This window comes from Rhinoderma darwinii, chromosome 5, assembly GCF_050947455.1.
Source record: "Rhinoderma darwinii isolate aRhiDar2 chromosome 5, aRhiDar2.hap1, whole genome shotgun sequence".
NCBI classification, from domain to species: Eukaryota; Metazoa; Chordata; class Amphibia; order Anura; family Rhinodermatidae; genus Rhinoderma; species Rhinoderma darwinii.
In genome coordinates this window covers 215,818,615-215,841,260 of record NC_134691.1, presented here as the reverse complement: position 1 = coordinate 215,841,260, position 22,646 = coordinate 215,818,615, and the positions used below count along the sequence as shown (strand labels likewise).

The following is a 22,646-nucleotide window of genomic DNA, read 5'->3' as shown; positions in this document are numbered from 1 at the left end:
TTGCCGAGTTTTTTGACGCGGAAACCGCGTCGCAAAACTCGGCAGAAACGGCCCGAGAACGCCTCCCATTGATTTCAATGGGAGGCGTCGGCGTCTTTTTCCCGCGAGCAGTAAAACTGCCTCGCGGGAAAAAGAAGCGACATGCCCTATCTTCGGGCGCTTCCGCCTCTGACCTCCCATTGACTTCAATGGGAGGCAGGAGAAAGCGTATTTCTCGCTGTTTTATGCCCGCGGCGCTCAATGGCCGCGGGCGAAAAACGGCGCGATAATTGCCACGAAAATCGGCGTGCAGGGAGAGGAATATCTGCCTCAAAGTTCCAAACTGAATTTTGAGGCAGATATTCCTCCCCCAAAATACTCCGTGTGAACATAGCCTAAGATGCTGTGTTTTTAGAAAGCCACCACTATCTCTAAAATAACAATTTAATCCCCTGGGCAATATCTACCAACAGGCAATAGGGTATTGGTTCAAGATACTTGGGCAACTTTATTATTACTGGTGCATGGTACTTACAGACCGCCAGTATCTCCCCAGCTGCCAGATTCATTCTTAGAACAATGCCAGATCAGACCTGGCATTGTTTTCTGACATTTTTCTAGATCGAAAGGTATCGAAATTATTTATTAAATGAGTCTCGCTCAGCACTCACTTTTCTCAGACACATTCGTAGGACAAGGACCCCATATTTAGCTATGCTTGTATGCCAGAAAACTGACCTAAATGCATAGATAAATCTGCCCCACTCAGTTAAAGGGGTGCTCAGGAGTAAAATTGTCTGGAGATTTTTATTTTTCAGAAAATTTCTTTCATGGGCTGTGTCTGGTATTCAAGTGAATGGTGATGATATGCAATACCAGACAATGCCCATGAAACAATAACAGATCCTGTTTCCCCCCACCATATATTTTAGATAACCTCTTTAATAATAACTTACTAATCTATTCGGAAATTACAGCAAAGATGTATTATTTGTTGTACCCAAGAAGCCAGGTCATAGGATCTAAAGGCTTTAATAGGGCAACATGGTGGCTCAATGGCTATCACTGTTGACGCTCTGTGGTCCTGGGGTTGATACAAACCAATGGCAACATCTGCATGTAGTTTAGTACTCCAGGATTTATGCACATTTAAAAAACATACTAATATGCTAACTGACGTCCTATAACACTGGGCCTAGTGTGTGCGTGTGTGTGTGTGTGTAAGACATAAGGAAATTAGATTGTGAGCCCCACTGGGTACTGCGAGTGATGTAAGCGATGACAATCTCTGGATAGATATTCTAAATATATTGATGTTATATACATAATATTCTGTAATTTTGAACTATAACATATGTTCTTATAAGATACAACAGTCTCTTGAATTGCTTCATACGTATTATACAAAGTATTTAGATGAAGAATCATTCTACCTAACGTTTATGTATACACATTATACCAGGGGTCTCAAACTCGGCTGGGTCAATGTGCCGCACATAGAAAAAATGTGAAGTTGATGGGCCGTAATACTTTCAAAATGGATACAATACAAAAGTATTCTTAATCAATTAGTTACTTGAACTAATATAACAATATTACATTATAATAATACTACATTACTATAATAAAAAAACTACATTACTATAATAATAGTACATAACTATAACAATACTACATTACTACAATAATACTACATTACTATAATAATACTACATTACTATAATAATACTACATTACTATAACAATACTACATTACTATAATAATACTACACTACTATTTTAATACTATATTACTGTAATAATACTACTTTAATATAACATTACTACACTACTATAATAATACTACTTTAATATAACAATACTATATTACTATAATAATACCGCTAGGTTTAAAATTAATGGAAATTTGTGAGTCAACTCCATTTATTTTAACAATCCAGTTTAACCCGTTAGTGACCGCCAATACGCCTTTTCACTGCGGCTTTATTCTGATGCATACGCCTTTTCACGGCACTGCATCGGAATAAATTAACAGAGCAGGGAGTCGTTAAATCTCCCAGCTCTCAGCTGCCAGAGGTAGCTGAGACCTGGGAGCAGCCCTGCTCGAACAGGCGAGATCGATATCAGTATCTATCTGACTCGTTTAACACCTCAGATGTGGCGCTCAATAGCGAGCACCGCATCTGAGTTGTTTTGGAGAGAGGAAGGGAGCTCCCTCTTTCACCCCACCATCACCCTGCGATAAGATCGCAGGGTATCAGTGTCTTCTATGGCAGCCGGGGGCCTAATAAAGGCCCCCAGGTCTGCCTTGAGTTAATGCCTGCTAGGCCAGAAGCATGGCCTAGCAGATGCCTGTCCGTTTTGCACGGACAGGAAGTAATACACTGCAATACAGAAGTATTGCGGTGTATTATAAAAGTGATCGAAAGATCGCATAGTGAAGTCCCCTAGTGGGACTAATAAAAAAGTAAAAAAAAAGTTTAATAAAGTTAGTAATAAAGCAATAAGTGAAAAAAAAATGAAAAAACACTTTTTCCCCTTACAAAATGCTTTATTATTACAAAAAAAAATGTTAAAAAGTTACACATATTTGGTATTGCCGCATCTGTAACGACCCAAACTACAAAGTTATTACATTATTTAACCCGCTCGGCGAACGCTGTAAAAAAAATAATGCAAGAATTGCTGTTTTCCGTGAACCCTGCCTTATAAAATGTGATAAAAAGTGATCAAAAAGTCGCATCTACTCCAAAATGGTACCAATAAAAACTACAAGTCGTCCTGCAAAATAAAAAGTCCTCATACAGCTGCATCGACAGGTATGGCTCTTTAAATATGTAGACACAAAAACAAATAATTTTGAAAAAAAAGTGTTTTTACTGTGTAATAGTAGTAAAACATAAAAATTTTGTATCGTCGCAATCATAACAACCCACTGAAAAGTTATCTTATTTATACTACACAGTAAACTGCATAGATTTATTACGAAAAAAGAGTGGCGAAATTGATGTTTTTTTCTATTCCTCCCAAAAAAAGGTTAATAAAAGTTAATCAATAAATTCTATGTACCCCAAAATGGTGCTATTAAAAATACAACTTGTCCTGCAAAAAAACAAGACCTTATACAGCTGTGTCGACGCAAAAATAAAAAAGTTATAGCTCTTTGAATGAGACGATGGAAAAACGTAAAAAATTGCTTGGTCATTAAGGTCTAAAATAAGCTGGTCACTAAAGGGTTAAGTATCGCTAAAGGCAGTCTGGCTGCTCAGTTGGCAGCGTTTGGCAGACACAAGAATGTCAAGATTGGGTAGCCCCCTTTTAGATATTGCCACAGTGCCCTCTGTAGATACTGCCACAGTGTCCCCTGTAGATGGTTCCACAGTGCCCTCTATAGATAATGCCACAGTGCTCTCTGTAGATAGTGCCACAGTGTCCCCTGTAAATAGTTCCACAGTGCCCTCTGTAGATAATGCCACGGTGCCCTCTGCAGATAATGCCACAGTGCCCTCTGTAGATAATGCCACAGTGCCCTCTGTAGATAATGCCACAGTGCCCTCTGTAGATAATGCCACAGTGCCCTCTGTAGATAATACCACAGTGCCCTCTGTAGATAATACCACAGTGCCCTCTGTAGATGCTGCCACAGTGCCCTCTGTAGATAATGCCACAGTGCCCTCTGTAGATAATGCCACAGTGCCCTCTGTAGATAATGCCACAGTGCCCTCTGTAGATAATGCCACAGTGCCCTCTGTAGATAATGCCACAGTGCCCTCTGTAGATAATGCCACAGCGCCCTCTGTAGATACTGCCACAGCGCCCTCTGTAGATAATGCCACAGTGCCATCTGTAGATAATGCCACAGTGCCCTCTGTAGATAATACCACAGTGCCCTCTGTAGATGCTGCCACAGTGCCCTCTGTAGATACTGCCACAGTGCCCTCTGTAGATACTGCCACAGTGCCCTCTGTAGATACTGCCACAGTGCCCTCTGTAGATACTGCCACAGTGCCCTCTGTAGATAATGCCACAGTGCCCTCTGTAGATAATACCACAGTGCCCTCTGTAGATAATACCACAGTGCCCTCTGTAGATGCTGCCACAGTGCCCTCTGTAGATAATGCCACAGTGCCCTCTGTAGATAATGCCACAGTGCCCTCTGTAGATAATGCCACAGTGCCCTCTGTAGATAATGCCACAGTGCCCTCTGTAGATAATGCCACAGTGCCCTCTGTAGATAATGCCACAGTGCCCTCTGTAGATACTGCCACAGCGCCCTCTGTAGATAATGCCACAGCGCCCTCTGTAGATAATGCCACAGTGCCCTCTGTAGATAATACCACAGTGCCCTCTGTAGATAATGCCACAGTGCCCTCTGTAGGTAATGCCACAGTGCCCTCTGTAGATAATAGGGGGGGGGGGGTGTTGCACTTCCTACAGGTTGTGTTTGTGGCACTCCTCCTTCGGCCTGCTCTCTACTGTCCTGAGAATGTCTTGGGAGCTTTGGTGCCCTACAGGCCGCAGATGACAGCCTCAGGGGCCGCATGTTATAGACCATCGGAAAGAGGAGCAGTCACATAGCATGCCATGCTCCAAGTTAAGACTGAGGTATATTAGCTCCAATTTGTTGCAAGTCGGATCTATACTACCAATGGCGAGAAAAACAGTAAAAAATCTCACCAATGTGGTAATTTATCGCAATGACAAAATACAGGTGGTAACGCCATTATATTACATTAACTAACCTACATGTAACACATGTCGCTTTTAAGCCCTCTTTATACAGAAAATCCTGCCTAAAGAAAAAATTTGTCTAAACTGTTAAAGTAATTGGCGCTCACAACTATATTTTTACATTGACTATTTGTGTCGTTTTCACACTTTTTTTTCGTCACTTGGTCATATGCCATTAACTGCAATCTTAAAATGTCATGACGACGTATTCTATATGTAAGATACAGCCTTAATTTAATCTTAAAGAAATCAATAATAGTTACGACCGTGGACAATGCCATTAATGACCCCTAGTGTAAGTTTGCAGAGCTATAAATAATTAATGTTCACTTCAGTGATAAAATGAAGTGCAAGCACTAGTTCATAATGGATCATCCCATAGATATATATTGATCATTGTTTATGCATCCTATTTTATTAGACTTATTATTTGAGAAACTCATCAAGACAATGGATAAAATAAGCAGAAAATGACATCAGTGGAATTTCTGTAAAAAGCTTACATAAGACAGGTGAGACATTTATATATGTAGGCATCAGTAGGGCTTTTTTTTATTTATTTTTTTTACCAAATTGCATTTAACATAGTAACAAGGTAGGGTTAAAAAAAAACAACCCATAAATTCATGTAGTTCAACCTGTTCTCCTGCAATGTCGATCCAGATGAAGAAAAAACCTCTATAAGGTAGAAGCCAATTGACTTCATCATAGGGTAATAATTCCTTCAGAATAAATCCCTTCACCAACGAACCATGTCCAGGAACCTAGTACACATAATGTGTAATGGTAGGTGGGGGGGCCTTGTGACAGATTTTTGCACTGGATTCCAGGAGCTGTTCTGCCCCTAATAAGGTCACGTTCAGACGTGGCAGAATTGATGTGGAATTCCGCTGTGGACAGTCCGCAGTGGAATTCTCCAGCGGCCGTTTTTTTTATTTCTTTCTATACATTTTTAAGAAAGTTAGTTCAGACGTTGCAGAAAATTACTTTGCGGAAATCAGGCTGCGGTGCAGAATTTCCCCTCCGCAGCATTGTCATTCCATTGTGGAGAAGAAGCGGAATTTCACTGCGGATTTCAGCCTTTGCAATGCAAAAACTGAAATCTGTGGCAAGTCCGCTGTGATATCTGCAATGTCTGAATTACCTGTCAAATATGCAAATGTTGGTGCAGATTCATTGCGTAATTGCCCCAAATCTGTACCAACATTTGCAGCGGAAAAATTCTGCCACGTCTGAACATGCCCTAAGAGTAACTACCAGGATAGCAGGCATTGCAGCTAAGGTGGACCATCACAGTGGAGGTGCAAGCAATGAAGGGAAGGGTGGAAGAGCAGTAAAAAAATTGTAGTTAGATCACTGGGAAATCAAGGAAAAGAGGAAAAGTGGATCACAGTGGAAACCAAAATAATCATCAGCTTTTTATATCCTGGTCTTAGTTACTCATGTAGGTGGTCATGGTGGAATGGAACTTCATTCCACGTTTTGCTACAAGACCCTATGCCATTGCTTAAAATAATAAAACTTTTGCCTTTGTTTCGAACTTCTGTAAAAGGTCTAGAAATATTGTGACTAAACGCAATATTGATAAAAAAACAAAAGTCCTTATAATAATCTTCCCACAAAATGCATATTTTGCAACTATCGCAAGCTGTGTCTTACAATGTGTGGTCAATGAGTTGATTTCCCACTGAGGAAGTGTTTTATTGTAGCCAGCACCTTGCTGCAAATGCTGACTCCAGAACTGGATTTCAATAGCGGATTGACCCTCCTGTTCACATGAGCAGCTGATAGCCAAAATATTTGGAACTACACAATGTCAGAAAGATCATGTTCTCTTGTTAACATTGACACAACATTTTATCACATATTACAAATGCTAGATAATAGAGACCCTGTTAAGGAAGAATCAACCTGTGTGTACAATTCACATCTTACCTAGCACAAGTAGTAATAGAAACCAAGGTTGGGAAATCAAGCTTTCTTTAGTGTGTCTCCCAGAGAGGGAAGAAAGCTAAAGTTTTCCATTTGGAATATGTCCCAGAAAGGGGAGAAGGCTATAGTTTTGAATTGGGAATATGTCCCAAAGAGAATAAAGTTTTCCATCAGGAATTTTTGTAAAAAAAAAAATACAAGTGAAACTCGTTTTAATTTGAAAGCACACCAATTGAATTCTCAAGAGTGGTCAAACAGGGAATAGAATCAGTGGGGTTGAACAGTGAAGCCGGGTTTCCACGGGTCAGATACGCTGCATTAAAATCACACAGTGTATCCGACTTGGAACCCACAGTACATTCTGTCCGAAAAACCACACCACATTGCTGAGCGATTGTTCGGCCAGAATTTCCGCTGTGGAAAAAAACAAACCATCCATACTTACCCCCTCGCTCTCTCCTGCACGTAGTCCGGCCTCCTAAGTTGACTTTGCAGGCCATGTGACGCTGCAGCGGTCACATGAGAGGAAAAGTCTTCCCAGGAGGGCGGACTGCAGGAAGAAGGAGAGAGTTCTGGGTAAGTATGATTTTTTTTCTTTTTAAATTCCACATCGCAGGTCAATTTATTAATTTTTAGGCTGGGTTCCCACAGTGAAGATTTGCAGCAGATTTTGCATGCGTTTTTTTTAGCCAAATCCGGAATTGGAACCAGGAGAGCACACCTATAAGGTCTGTCTTGATATATTTCTTCTGTTTAGGTTCCGTTCCTGACTTTGGCTAAAAAAAAACGCATGCAAAATCGACACTGTGGGAATCCAACCTTACACTGCGTTTTTTTTCCGCAGCGTGGGCATGAGATTTTCTATATCTCATTCACTTTGCTGCTACTGTAAATTCTGCGGAATGTGGCACTTACTACAAGGGGGCTGTGTGGCACTACCTACAAGGGGGCTGTGTGGCACTACCTACTATCTAAAGGGGGAATCTGTAAGTGACGGGCTGATGTCCGTTTTACTGTGAGTGGCGAGCTGATGGTCATTTTACTGTGAGTGGGGGCTGATGGTCATTGTATTGTGAGTGGGGGCTGATGGTCATTGTACTGTGAGTGGGGGGCTGATGGTCATTTTACTGTGAGTGCGGGGCTGATGGTCATTTTACTGTGAGTGGAGGGCTGATGGTCCTCAAGGGGTTTCCACCTCTGAGCTCCAATTGAAATGAATAGGAGGCAGAAAATACCTGCGGCGCTCGTTTGGTGCTTTTTTGCCTGCGTTTTTTGCATTAGCTTCAACGGCTTAAAAGAAAACACAAAAAAAAAGGTCAAACAACGCTGTCAATTCAAAATCTGCTGCCTTCAGGAATTTTGAGACAGATTTTTTTTGCTTTACAAAAAACACTGTGCGAACATACCCTACGAGTGTAGTGCTTATTTTTAGCCATTTTCCGTCTTTCTCTAAACTATTTTTAGTAGAGGTGCCCTAAGGAAATTTTATTTTTCCAGTGGTGCCTCGAGTTCGAAAAGGTTGGGAAACTCTGTACTAGGCTACAGGATCATGCCGGCCTGGGCAAGGATCCCGACGTGGAGCAGCTTTGTCGTGGGAGGTGGGGGGCTGTATGGCACTCTCTACAAGGAGGAGGTGGGGGATTATGGCATGGTCTACAAGGAGGAGGTGGATTATGACACAATCTACAAGGGGGGCTGTGTATGGCAGCCAGGGGAGGGGGGCATTATACTCTGTGGGGGCCACTAAGTGGTCATTATACTGTGTAGGGGTACTACAGGGGGCAATATACTTTGTGTGGCACTTAGGGTCATAATACTGTGTGGGCACAATTAGAGGACAAAATACTGTGTCCTTGAAGGGGTTATAATATGTTATATTAAATAATATTATTATTATTATTATTATTATTATTATTATTATTATTATTATTATACTGTATGGGGGCACTAAAGGGGCATTATACTGTGTGGGGGCACTATATAGGGCATTACACAGTGGGGGCATTATACTTTTTTTATGGGGCATTTTTTTATGATGGGGTGGGACGCCGAAAGATAATATCGCACAGGGCGCCATTTATCCTATTTGGCGCAGATCTTGCACAAAAATGCAAAAAAAAAAAAAACCTTACAAAAAATGCTGGCATTTAAAAATCTGCAGATTTTTTTCTGCATGACAAAAAACCCTGTGTGAACTGACCCGAAGACCTACCCATGCCTAGAAGCTAAACTCCTGAACTGCAGATGTTAGAAAGAACTTTCAAACAATGTGAGCTTTTCCTGTCTTTATACTACACACATGCCTTCATCTGACACAAACATTCTTTAGTTTGTGGGAACTCAAGAGCTAATAATACAAATTTAATGATTGCCAAAAGCAATATGATTTCAAAAATCCCCCAGGAGATCTTAATCTACTTGAGATGCTTCCATTCAACATTCACCTGTCTTTTCAACGATGCTGCTTACTCTTTGAGATCACAAAGTCAAGCAAGAGAACAAGAAGAGTGTGTCATAATAACATGCATTACATTAGGCATGAGACACATCATTGTATATTCACACACTAAAGCATTTGGCCTAAATATGTATGAGTACAGAACAAGTATACTAAATGATTTCATAACAAGTTTTCTAAGTTGTGCAAGTGAATATTGGTAAGGTTAATTTATAAAAGCGGAGAACACAGAGCCACTTCTCTCCACAGCCTGCACGGTCTCTAAGGGTATGTTCACACGTAGTCAACAAAAACGTCTGAAAATCCAGAGCTGTTTTCAAGGGAAAACAGACCCTGCTTTTCAGACGTTTTTTGACCAACTCGCATTTTTCGCGGCGTTTTTCGCGCCGTTTTCGATGCGTTTTTTACGTCCGTTTTTGGAGCTGTTTTCATTTGAGTCTATGAGAAAACAGCTCCAAAAACGTCCAAAGAAGTGTCCTGCACTTCTTTTGACGAGGCTGTATTTTTACGCGTCGTCGTTTGACAGCTGTCAAACGACGATGCGTAAATAACAGGTCGTCTGCACAGTACGTCGGCAAACCCATTCAAATGAATGGGCAGATGTTTGCCGACGTATTGGAGCCGTATTTTCAGACGTAAAACGAGGCATAATACGCCTCGTATACGTCTGAAATTTGGCCGTGTGAACATACCCTAACTGAAAAATACTTTACCCCACATTTACGCCATGGTATAAACATAAAAAATAATACAGCCTGTGTCCATTTTTTACTTTGGCCATTGTATTATCTTAAAGGGGTTTCCTCAGTAAAGTAATTGATGGAATATTGCTAGAAATAATGTCTACTTGTTGGGGGTTGAAACACTTTGCCTCTGGTCAATCACCAGAACAGGCCACGTGTCAGACCATTGACTATAGTGGGCCAACTGTACAGCTTTCAAAAAAAAGTATGCTGTGCCAATAGGAGCCAAAATTTCACAACAATTTTTCTGGCGATATGCATAGATCACAGCAGTCAGAACCCCACTGATCGGACTTAAAGGGAACCTGTCACCAGCATTTCACCTATTGAACTTTACTTATCCCTCACTGGCCGCTGCTATCAAAAGTTAATTACCGTGATCCCCTCTCCTAAACTCCTCCTGCCACTGTAAATAACGGTCTACGAACATTTTGTGCCTTTTACCGTAATAATCCGGTGTCCCGTTGTACGCACACACCAGGAGGGTATATCAATGCACAAGCGCAGGATTTAGTGTGCTGGGGAAAGGCGAGGAGCTGTCAATCAAAAGTAAGGAGGCGAGGTAAACTCGGTAAGACTTGAGGAATGAAGATAGGACTCTTTTCAAATGAAGATTTGACTCTTTTCAAATGAAGATATGACTCCTTTATGCTCATTAGCATACGGTGTGGGAAAACTAAAAAACTGAATACTAAAGCTACAGAGCCGACTAAGAAGACAATTATAGGTTACATAGAAATAATTTTTCACCCACTACCACCAGGTATTGCTGGTTTAATAGCTGAATTACTGGTGACAGGTTCTCTTTAACCTAATAATATGTCATTAGTGTTTTTACTCAGATCACCAAAAAGTAGACAGTAAGCATTTCTTTGTCCAGTGCTGCTGTTTTTCTACAAATTTTACTCAGAAAGCTCCTCTAAATGTTCTCCAGGATAAACCCTGAATGTCATAAAGGGGGTACATCGTGCGACTGGCATACTTGTGGAAGCCTTATTTGTGTGCAATGATAATACTAAGCAGCCATAGTAAATATATGTCACGTTTTTTGTTGTGTTTAAATATAGAGAGTGAAGAGTTCTAGTGTAGGGACTTGAAAGATGGTGAGGGTCCTTGATACGGGTTGTGAGCTTGCTTATTTTGGCAAAATATCAACCAATAACTCATGTTTATCATTGATAGAATTTTTCAGGATGCAGCCAAGCCTCGTAATGCTGGGTGAGAATAGTTTGTCAGTGCTTAATGTGGCCAGCCCGACTGATGGAATACTATGGGCATAACTAATAGGCTGTAAGCCAGCACGGTGCAATACACGTTATTGTGCGACTGGCATACTTGTGGAAGCCTTATTTGTGTGCAATGATAATACTAAGCAGCCATCCCCCTCATGAATATTAGGCGTGAGAGTGACTGTTTATCAGTATTTTGCACCTGTGGAATTTCCCTATATATAGCAATTGTCGCTTGTCTGCATCCTGTTGGGAAGTGTTGTTTTAACCTGCCCTTGTATCAAGTGAGTATGGCCATTTTTTTTGCGCTTTTATATCAGCTGATCACTGTGGGTTAAAGAAGTCAGCCCCACAGTGATCAGGTGATCATCAGAGCAGCTGCTTTCTTAGAAAGGTTTGTCCAGTGGAGATAGTCCTTTAACTTAAATGTATCATCCAGCTGGTAACAGGGATATTTTCAGATCCCAGATCCGTGTGTTTTGAATTATGATAATGTATTTTTTTAATTTGATCTTTTTATTTAATTTTTTACAATATTCTATTATGCCTGGAGTTACTTTTTCATAAACGCATAAAAATGGATCTTATTATTGTTCAAAATGCCATTTAGTCCATGATCCTTAATTGTAGCTGCCCCTATAATAGGAATTAACATACAACATAAACAACATTAATTTAACAGGTTGTCCAGTGTGCAAAATACATAAGAGTCAAAGAAAGCGAGTTTTTTCATTTAACAAAATGGGAACGATTATGCATTACTTCCCTTTATTTGGGGACTAAATAAAGGCTTTTTGTGTTTTATTGATTAAGTGGAGGTGTAAATTGGCACAAGAATATTCATTCCAAAAGGGTACAGGGGTGTAACATTAGGATATAAATTATATTATAATTCTGAAGGAAACGTTGCTATGGATGCCAGTGTTTACTTTTTTGTTATTTTTTGGGTTTCCTTTGTTCTACATAACATAGCTCCCCCAGCCTAGACATTTGGGAGACATTCTTTACCCAGTATGAGATTATTGGAGCTTCAGTATCGCACCAATATAAAGGAACCATGGCTTCAGCAGTCAGTACCATTTCTAAACCATAACCCCTTAAAGGGGAGTTTAGGGAGTTGGTTTTGAGGGAGTATGTTTAGAAATATTGACGTAGGGGGTTAAGGAAGGGGGCTTGCTGACCTATAAATATAATAACGCCCTTGACTTTGGACCAGAAGGGTTTTATTAACACAGAGTCTCACCAGATATGGATATAAAATCCTTCCTGTGAGAGACACCTCCAGCAAGTAGGGTATATGTAGATTTATCAATTTGTTTATGAGAACAAGTGATTTATACCATTGACGTTTGAATTGTAACGTGTCTTTTTGAAGTTTTATGCATCTAGAGGGCCCACAACAGTATTTGAAGTGTTGAATTCAGTGTTTAACTCCTTTTCTGAAGATTTAATATAAGACAGTATTCCTTTGCAGGCCTTGCAGTCCTAGTTAGTCACCAACGTTTGTTAATGGATAACAGCTAGGACATATATCTTTGTTATTTAATATTGTGTACCACACTTCTAGAAAAGCTCTGGTTGGGGTATTTGCTTAGCCTTATCTCAACAAAGATCTCATGGTGGTAGTAATGCTTGTGTTAGGGATCTGCCAAATATTGTTTCATCAATGTGGATACAGAATTTTTTACTTGGGTACTTATGCAAATCAATAAGATAGATGTATAGAAGGGTAATGTATTTCCACCAGAAACAGAATGTTACATTTTGAATGGAGTTACTCATCATATCCTATTATTTCATCGCCCATACTTTTAGATTATGATTTAGACTGAAATAGAAGCCTAATAAATTCTAACAAAACTTCTAGAATTTAATGGGATCCATCAGCTATCCTTTGTTTTTATTATTACTGGGTAGAAACTTTTTACCGAGTTCACTATTCTCTTTGCCAAAAGAACTGGAAATGTTAATGGTATCGTATCTCTATAAAATGATAGAACGGAAGAATGAAGTCAATGAGTCAAACACCTGTGCGAATAACAGGAAAAAGTGTTGGAAGTCCTGCATTGTAATTGTGTGTGCAAAGTTGTGGATAGTGTACCTCACATGCGCATTTACGCAGCAAGTGGATACATAGTGCATTTATAATGGGGTCCCTTCTACTGTTGATTTGGGTCCTTGATACCTGCCTCCACCTAGACATGCAGCATGTAGTATATAAAGCAAAACCGCATCACTGAAGGATAGAAAGAGAGAATCTGTCATCAAATTGCGGTTTTTAGATCTTTTTGGGCCATTTATAATAATATAGGAAATACAGTACATTTTGCCCTTGATGATTATTTTCCTCTTATAATGAAGACCAGGTTCAGAACAGGTCTTGTCTTTATGTACCCTCAATGTTCTTTAATTGCGTTAAAGGAGTTTTCCCACGAGAGACATTTATGACATATCCACAGGATATTTGCAGTCACGGGCGTTCTTGCACCTGCATACACGTTTTGTATCATTTTGTTGGAATGTGCAGTTCAAACTTTTGTGTTGTTTATGGTATCCATATATGTGGGGTTAGTGACTGCCTCCATTTTTGTTCTTGCACTCCTCCCATTCTGCCCTGGGTGATTTTAATTAGTTTAATGCTGGTTCCTACCATCCCCAGATATATATGTAGGCTTAGTCCCAGTTCTGGGTGTATGTGCAGCGTAGGTTCCCACCTTACAGAGGTCGCCTTTTTGTGGCAAGTGGGCAAACACTTTTTGATCAAAATGTGCACTAAGAACCTCCCTATTGTAAGTAGATTTAGCAGTAATGCATATTTATTTATATTTAGTGGTTTAGGTTGTATTGGTGTTCGCAGTGTGCTGTCGCCATTCTTTGTCTGCTATATCCACAGGATATGTCATAAATGTCAGATAGATGCGGGTCCCACCTCTGAGACTCGCACCTATGTCCAGAACGGGGCCCCCTAAACCCCGTTCAGCTGCTGTGTGTTGCGGCTGAATGAGGTAAATTCCGACCTTGAAAAATTTTATATGGTTGGAATTTACCTCATTCAGCCCCAACACAGAGCAGCTGAATGGGTTTAGGGGGCCCAGTTCTGGAGATAGGTGCAGGTCCCAGAGGTGGGACCCGCATCTATCTGACATTTATGACATATCCTGTGGATATGTCAGAAATGTCTCTTGTTGGAAAACCCCTTTAAGTTTAAGTTTCGTGCAATCCAGTAAAAACCTTTTTACGTTAAACTTATATGTGTTTTTATTAACATGGGATTCTATGGGTGAAGGATAGCCATGAATAGCACTTGTTTTTTTGACATGTTTGTTTAACATCTCGTGCGACACATCTTGAGGCTGGGTTCACACGACCATGTTACGTCCGTAATGTACGGAACGTATTTCGGCCGGAAGACCCGGACCGAACACAGTGCAGGGAGCCGGGCTCCTAGCATCATAGTAATGTACGATGCTAGGAGTCCCTGTGTGGAACTACTGTCCCGTACTGTAACCATGTTTTCAGTACGGGACAGTAGTTCCACGCAGAGGCAGGGACTCCTAGCATCGTACATCACTATGATGCTAGGAGCCCGGCTCCCTGCACTGTGTTCGGTCCGGGACTTCCGGCCGAAATATGTTCCGTACATTACGGACGTAACATGGTCGTGTGAACCCAGTCTGAGATGTCAGGTTTAGAGATAAGTTAAGGGAGGACACATTTGCACACGTCCAACATGCCCATAGCCAATAATTAGCCAGATGTACACCAAAAGAGTATCCTTGTGGCATATGTTCTGCTGATATACTTTGGTATACCTTTGCCTTAACTGTATTGGAAAACACAGTAGACCTATTCTTTTCAATACAACTGCATACAAAAAATTGGAGCTGTGTATGGAAAAATGTGGTCTTTCCAGCTAATCACACACAACCCATTTAACAATTCCCTCTACATGCTGATAGCTGACATTCTGACCAACAGTATATATACCCAAGCCCTCACACAACTATTCCACAAGCTCCACTCTATAAACTTTTTCAGAATTTTTTTGAAAAATCACAATGGAACACACAGATAAACAAGAGGTGTAGCAGAATAGTGCAGGGTGATAAAAAAATAATAATATTATGTCCTTTTTCAGTGGCGTAACTACCGCCGTAGCAGCAGTAGCGGCTGCTACGGGGCCCACGGCATGAGGGGGCCCGTGTCGCCCGCCGGCACGGGCCCCCACCATGGCCGGAAGCTCCGCTAGCTGCCGCTATGTCTGCTACAGCGGGACGCCACTGATCACTACGGCAGAGCAGGGAGGTATCTCCCCGCTCTGCCATTAAGCAAAAGACATGTATCCCCTCTCCACAGGACAGGGGATACATGTGTGATCGCTGCCAGCAATAGGGAGAACGGGGGACTGAAGTTCTCCATCACAAACCTCGGACTTCCGGGGTCTGTGTCGGCAGCTCCGTAGAAATGAATGGAGCGCCGGTCCCGCTTGTGCGCATGCGTGACCAGCGCTCCATTCATTTCTACAGAGCTGCGCAGACGCCGGAAGTTAGAGGTTAGTCATGGAGTACTTGGGGGGACTTTCAGTCCCCCGTTCTCCCTATCGCTGCCAGCGATCACACATGTATCCCCTATCCTGTGGATAGGGGATACATGTCTTTTATTAGCACAGTGTAGGTCGCATTTTTTTGGGAGGGGGGACACTGTATGGCGTTACCTACAGGGGGGGCGCTGTATGGCGTTCCCTACAGGGGGGACGATGCTGTATGGCGTTCCCTACAGGGGGGGGACACGCTGTATGGCATTGACTACAGGGGGGACGCTGTATGGCGTTCCCTACAGGGACGACGACGCTGTATGGCGTTCTCTACAGGCGGGGGACGCTGTATGGCGTTCCCTACAGGGGGGGCTGTATGGCGTTCCCTACAGGGGAGCTGTATGGCGTTCCCTACAGACCCCCCCTGTAGGGAACGCCATACAGACTCCCTGTAGGTAACGCCATACAGTCCCCCCTCTCGATAACGCCAGACAGCTCCCTCTATAGGGAACGCCATACAGCCCCCCCTCTAAATAACGCCATACATTCCGCCCTCTAGATTACGCCATACAGCCCCCTCTGTAGATAGCACCATACAGCCCCCCTGTAGATAGCGCCATACAGTTCCCCCTGTAGACAGCGCCATACAGCCCCCTCTGTAGATAGCGCCATACAGTTCCCCCTGTAGATAGCGCCATACAGTCCCCCCTGTAGGGAACGCCATACAGTCCCCCCTGTAGGGAACGCCATACAGTCCCCCCTGTAGGGAACGCCATATACCCCCCCCCCCCATAGGGAACGCCATACAGTCCCCCCCTGTAGGGAACGCCATACAGTCCCCCCGTAGATAACGGCATACATCCCCCCGTAGATAACGCCATACAGCCCTCCCGTAGATAACGCCATACAGCCCCCTCTGTAGATAGCGCCATACAGCCCCCTCTGTAGATAGCGCCATATAGCCCCCTCTGTAGATATCTACAAAGGGGGCTGTATGGCGTTATCTACAGGGGGGCTGTATGGCGTTATCAAAAGGGGTGGTTTGTAAAAAAGGCACTATCTACAAGGGGGGGGGGGGGTGTGTGACACCCAGGGGAGGGGGGGCCCCAGTCAAAAGTTTGCTATGGGGCCCAGTCTTTCCTAGTTACGCCCCTGTCCTTTTTAGAGCATACCGTGGGATGTTTTTCAATTTGGAAAAAACCACATGATTAATGGGAAAACCACAGCATTGAAGGGGTTATTCAAGATTTAAAAACCAGCACAATACTTATCTATGTGTTGTGTCTGGTATTGCAGCTGGTATGTCTTATATGGAACTGATATGCAATACCAGACACAACCAATGGTTAGGTGTGGCGCTGTTTTTAAGAATAAACCAGCCATGTTTTTCTAATCCTGTATAACCCCTTTAAAACCGAACTGCAAAACCATGGCTTTGCAGTGCTCTAGTGGAGTAGCTTTGTGCTACACCACTACCTCTATGAATAAATGTACGATTACAATGTAGAAATAGAGAAAATAGCTGTAGAAAATCATCTTTAAACAGTTAAATGTGAGTTTGGAAAAATGAGCTTGAGCTACTTATCTAGCAGTCAAACCTTCTCCGTAGGGAGCTATTTTGTCTAACAAGCTGCTTTTCCATATTTAATGCAGAAAAAAAGCGTTGTGACACATGTCTTCAAAATTTCCAATTTATGTGTCTTGCATTTAGAAGTTTTGATAAAAATGACTTATTCCTGAAAGTTTTAGCTTATTTTATGGAAATATTGTGATCCAGTCATAAGTATTTTTTACAAGTAGCAATTAAAGGGGCACTTAAGTTCAATACAAAGGTCTATAAGTCACAATGTATAAATAGTTGTGGTGGAACTGGAAATATGGGACTTAACGATAATGGGGGCAGATACTTTTCCGGCTTCCTGCCAGTAGTCCTGTTGGAGAACACTACAGTCAGCCTGTCCATAGTCTGAAAGGGCTGATAATAGGAAACAACATACTGCATTTAACTGTACATCACATAAGATAAGGTTACTTTCACATGGCAGTATTTTAGGATAGGTACACATCTTTCCATTATACTTTTTCTCTGTATAGGTTAAACTCCCGGTTTTGGGTTACAAATACTAATGCAAAATACTGCCGCGTATAAATGGCCTAAGGCACATTTTAGTGGAAAGCAAGTTCAAGGGTATCTATAAATTGATCGGTCCAGTGGACTCAGCGAATTAGTTTCCATATTGCATGCTAAAATTTTTATACCCCCCTCCCCTATGATCAAAAGATTGACGGTTGTTTAGTGGTTGGACCAATCTTAGAAATACCATTAAAGGGTCTTCCTGGTGAAACAAGCTATACTCTTTTTCTAATGAACTTACTCAAATTTATCCCCTTTACCGGCATAATTCAAATCACAAATTTCAAACCACATGCAAAGATCTCAGCAATAATACTTTGAACACATATTAATAAATAAATAAAAGCATGCTAAATAAACACAAAATTTCAGCAAATGTGTATAGAATAGTTCTATAATTCATCTATCTTTAAAGATTTCATTACCTGAGGCCCAACCGAGAATCCTGGATGAGACTGGCTCGGGTGAAGAGGATCGTTTGTACCCGACTCAGCCGGCACGGAGTTGCCTCTGGCCCCTACAATGTAAAGAGATTGTGTGTCTTATTATGTGAAGCAGAGATCAGCGCGTTACATTTCACTTGTGATGTCACAGAGCATCAGGCTGAAAATGATATGCTTAAATGGTTTATCAATAACCCGAGAGCTCAAATCACTTATCAGCTGCATAAATTATGCTAACGCTCATTCAGAGCAGCCGACTCATTCAGGGAGATACGGCGATCTGACAGCGGAGACACTGAACCTATCATCAGTAAGGCTAATGTGGGTCGCATTATCCATCAATTTACATACATGACTTCCCAGCGTGACTGTGTAGTATAATTTATTTTCATGCTCCGATGAGTGAGCGCTAGTGTAATTCCTAAACATGAAAGAAATAAAGAAACACCAGGAGCAGGATTTCTTTTTACTACTGATGTACAACACTGACTTCTTTCTTATAACGCTCATGCAAGAAAAAAGAATGAATAAAATATTCATCACACCCCCATTATATCTGTCCCCATCACAAGCTGCCCATGCATAACTGATATAACTGATTATAAATTGTTTCAATATTTGTTATTATATTTTTTGAGCCTGTTACTGTCACCCTTCTAACTCATGTTAAGTTTGTTATAAGAAATATCATTGTCATTTAATAAATTATATCATTTCGGACATTGAATTTAAATAAGCAACATAAGCGGAGACCCTGGTGCTAGAGGCAAATAAAATACAAACTAATATTTTGTTTAATGGAAAGTTTCACTTTTAGGCCGAGTTCCCACGTAGCGTAAATACAGCGGTTTTTCCGCAACGGATTTTGTTGCGGAATATCCGCAGCAGAATAAAGTAGCAGCAGAGTGGATGAGATTTCATATGTCATCCACACGCTGCATAAATGATAAGTGGAAAAAACGCTCATAAATTGACCCGCGGTGCGTTTTTTAAATTTGCAGCATGTAAATTTTATTTGCGTAATCGCTGCTTTTTTGTTGCGGGTTTTCCGCATTGCATTCAAATACAAATAGCAGATGTTGCGATTTTTGCGGCAGAAAACCTTCAATTCTGTGCTTGTTTGTCCAAGTCGGCCTCCTGGGATGACGTTTGATCCCATGCAGAACACCAGAATATCAGAGGGATGCGTCGCCATGGTAAGTTTAGCAGGATTTCCGCACCGGACATTCACGAAACACAGCGAACAACTGCACCACAATTTGGTGCGGTTTTTCGGCCGGAATTCCCTGCGGATGCCAGTGCGGATACGCTCTGTACCTTTACGCAGCGTATCCGCCCTGTGTACTTACCCTTACATATCTTCTCACATGTCAGTAGATGGCACTACTGGGGGTTGGTGAACTGGGTTCCCCACTTATGGCGAGATTGAAATTCCTTCTACACTCTTCCCCTCTATGTCGGATCTGTTGGCCTGTTTAAATAAATTGGGTTTTAAGCAGATATTTTTAGCTCTTTCCTTTTTGTTTTTTCCTCCCCACCATCCAATAGCCATAGCCATATGAGTAGAACAGGAGAGAAAAAGAGACACGGCACCGCATAGTTCAAAGTAAAAGCTAGATTAGGAGAGGTAGCAAACTTTGTTAGAAATAAGCTCACCTAGACCAATGGACACTGTTTGGTGTCAAACGAGCATTGTGGCTGCTGCCAGGTCCAAAACACAGCAAACTAAGTTTGTTGTCCAGATTTGAGACTTAGAAAATAAAAAAATGGGACCACCGGCGCTGCAATGATGGACAGGAAAATAAAGGACTTTAAACAGACATCACGGCAAAGGTTTTAATGTCAGAGGCTACGCGTTTCAACACCGGACTGATGAAGACACCAGTCCGGTGTTGAAACGCGTAGCCTCTGACATTAAAACCTTTGCCGTGATGTCTGTTTAAAGTCCTTTATTTTCCTGTCCATCATTGCAGCCATGTCCTGTCCCATTTTTTTATTTTCTAAGTCTCATAGCCATATGAGAGCTTGTTGTTTGCAGGATGAGTTTGTAGTTTTTTATGTCACCATTTAAAGTATTATATAATATACTTGAAAACGTCAAAAAATGTCTTTGTGTGGTGCAATTGGAAAAAACTGCAATTCCTTCTTTTTCTTTTGGGTTTCGTTGTTGCGGCGTTCACCGTGAGGTAAAAACGACGAGGTAATTTTATTCTGTGGGTCAATACAATTACAGCGATACAAAATATATATTGTTCTTTTTTTATGATGTACTACTTTTATAAAGAAAAACCTATTTGTTTAAAAGAAAATTCTTTTGTGTCGCCATATTCTGAGACCCATAAAATTGTTCGTTTTTCGTCAATCAAGTGTGTGCACTTGTTTTTTGCAAGGTGAGTTGTAGTTTTTATCCATATCATTATGAGTTACATATGACTTTTTGATCACTTTTTAAAGCATTTTTTGTAGGGTAGTGAGGTGATCAAAAAACAGCAATTCTGGCACTTTTTTAAATTGATCTCTATGGTATTTATCCAGAGGGTTAAATAACATGATATTTTAATAGTTCAGACTTTTATGGACGTGGCGATAACATTTCCTTTTTTTTTACTTTTTGTACATTGTTAAAAATGTTATTTCACTTTTTTTTTTACTTTTTTTGTAGTTCCTCTGTATTGCAGTGTATTGTCTTATTTACAGGCAACTAATAAGCCCTACCTCCGATTATGGCCACTGCAGTGAGGTTTTTTTCTGAATCATACAGAAGATACCTGCCGAGTATGGATCGGGTTCAGCCCATGAGCCTGCTCCATAGTACCCATTGGCGGCTGTGACGTACATGTAGTAAGCTCCTAAACTCCCTCAAGTGGTGTAATTTAACCCCGTAACACAATATGACTTACATGTATGTCAACATCACGGTGTACATGTATGTCATGGTGATTGCATGGGCACAGAAGCTGTGACTCCATTGTAATGGCCTGGATCAGAGAAAACTCTGAGCCCGGCCATTTAACCCCTTAGATGCCACAGTAAATAGCAACTGCGGCATCTAAGTTGTTTGACAGAGGGGGGCCCGTTCTGTCAGGCCAGTGTGGGTTGCTGATGGGTTTCCATGGAAACTGGGGAACTAACAAAGGCCCCCAGGTCTGCCATCGGTATCTGCCCATCAAGCCATGTAAAGGTTGACTGCCAGTGACACAGAGGTAATAATGCTTTGACATGCTACATTTTTTAAAGCATTATATAAGCGATCAAGCCCCCTAGTGGAACATAATAAAAAAGTAAAATTAAGTTTAATAAAGTTTAATTTAAAGAAAGTCTCCCCCTCAGAAAAAAGAAACCCCTTTTAGCATTAAAAATATAATTTTATTTTTAAAACCCTTCTCGATATCTGCCGTATATGTGTGGTGCAAGGCAGAAGGGGAAGTATGCATGAAGTGGGCTCATAAGCTGAGCCCGCTCCATATGTGGCGGATGTCGGCTGTAGATTACAGCTGACACTCTGCTCTAACGGCTGTGATTGGATATAACTTTGATCCCTTAGATGCTGCGGTCAATAGCAACCGTGGTCTCCAGGCGGTTAGACATCTGAGGGGGGCCCTCTGTCACTTCATCGGCCCCCAAGCAACGAGACCACTGGGTGCAGATGGGTTGTCATGGCAGCCAGGGACCTAATGAAGTCCCCTAGGTCGGCTGTGTTAGTACTGTTAAGCCTTGTCAGAGGGAAAATACACTGCAATACATAAGCATTGCAGTGTATTGTACAAGCGATCAAACAATCGCATGTTTTTAGTACTTTAGTACCCTAGTGGGAATAATTTTTTTTATTAAACATAAGTTTAATAAACTTTTCAAAAATATATATATATAAAAAAATGTAAGTTGAAAAACTAAAATATTTTTCTAGTTTTTATTTAAAATAGTGTAAACAATAAAAAAATAAACATAATTGGTATGGCCACGTCTGAATTGATGTGATTTTATAAAAATATTATGTTACCTATCTAGCACAGTGAACACCCTAAAAAAAAGAAAGAAAAAGTGGCAGAAACAGTTTTTTTGGACACCTCGTCTCTCTGAACAAATAGAAAATAAAAGTGATTGAGTCGTACAGGTATATATCACAGAAAGTTTTTATTTTGTAATAGTAGTAAAACATAAAAACATTATACAAATTTGGTATCGCCGTAAATGTGCTGACCCACAGAATAAAGTCAGTCATTTTTTTTTTTTTTTTTAATTCTTTATTTTCATGGCCAATAGCCACATGTTTACAGAATACAAGATACATCAAGTACATATGGGAAGATATAACAACTTACAGAAATAAAGATGTATGAATTTGAACCTCACACTGTAAACCTTCCACGAGGTAGCATTATATGTCTTCTCTAGAATATACTCATGAAAACTCCCCACTATGCATAAGAGAAACAGACCTAAACAGAAGTAAAAGAAGGGAA

General features: G+C 41.1%; 1 protein-coding gene across 4 annotated transcripts in view; it reads right to left on the bottom strand.

The window, feature by feature from the left end:
• POU6F2 (POU class 6 homeobox 2) overlaps positions 1-22,646 on the bottom strand; it is a 456,399-nt gene that overhangs the window by 265,733 nt on the left and 168,020 nt on the right. For all 4 annotated transcript variants that reach the window (XM_075826933.1, XM_075826935.1, XM_075826934.1 and 1 more), the window contains exon 3: positions 18,166-18,257. In XM_075826933.1, the coding sequence (XP_075683048.1) occupies positions 18,166-18,257 (92 nt within the window). The remainder of the gene's footprint in view (positions 1-18,165; positions 18,258-22,646) is intronic.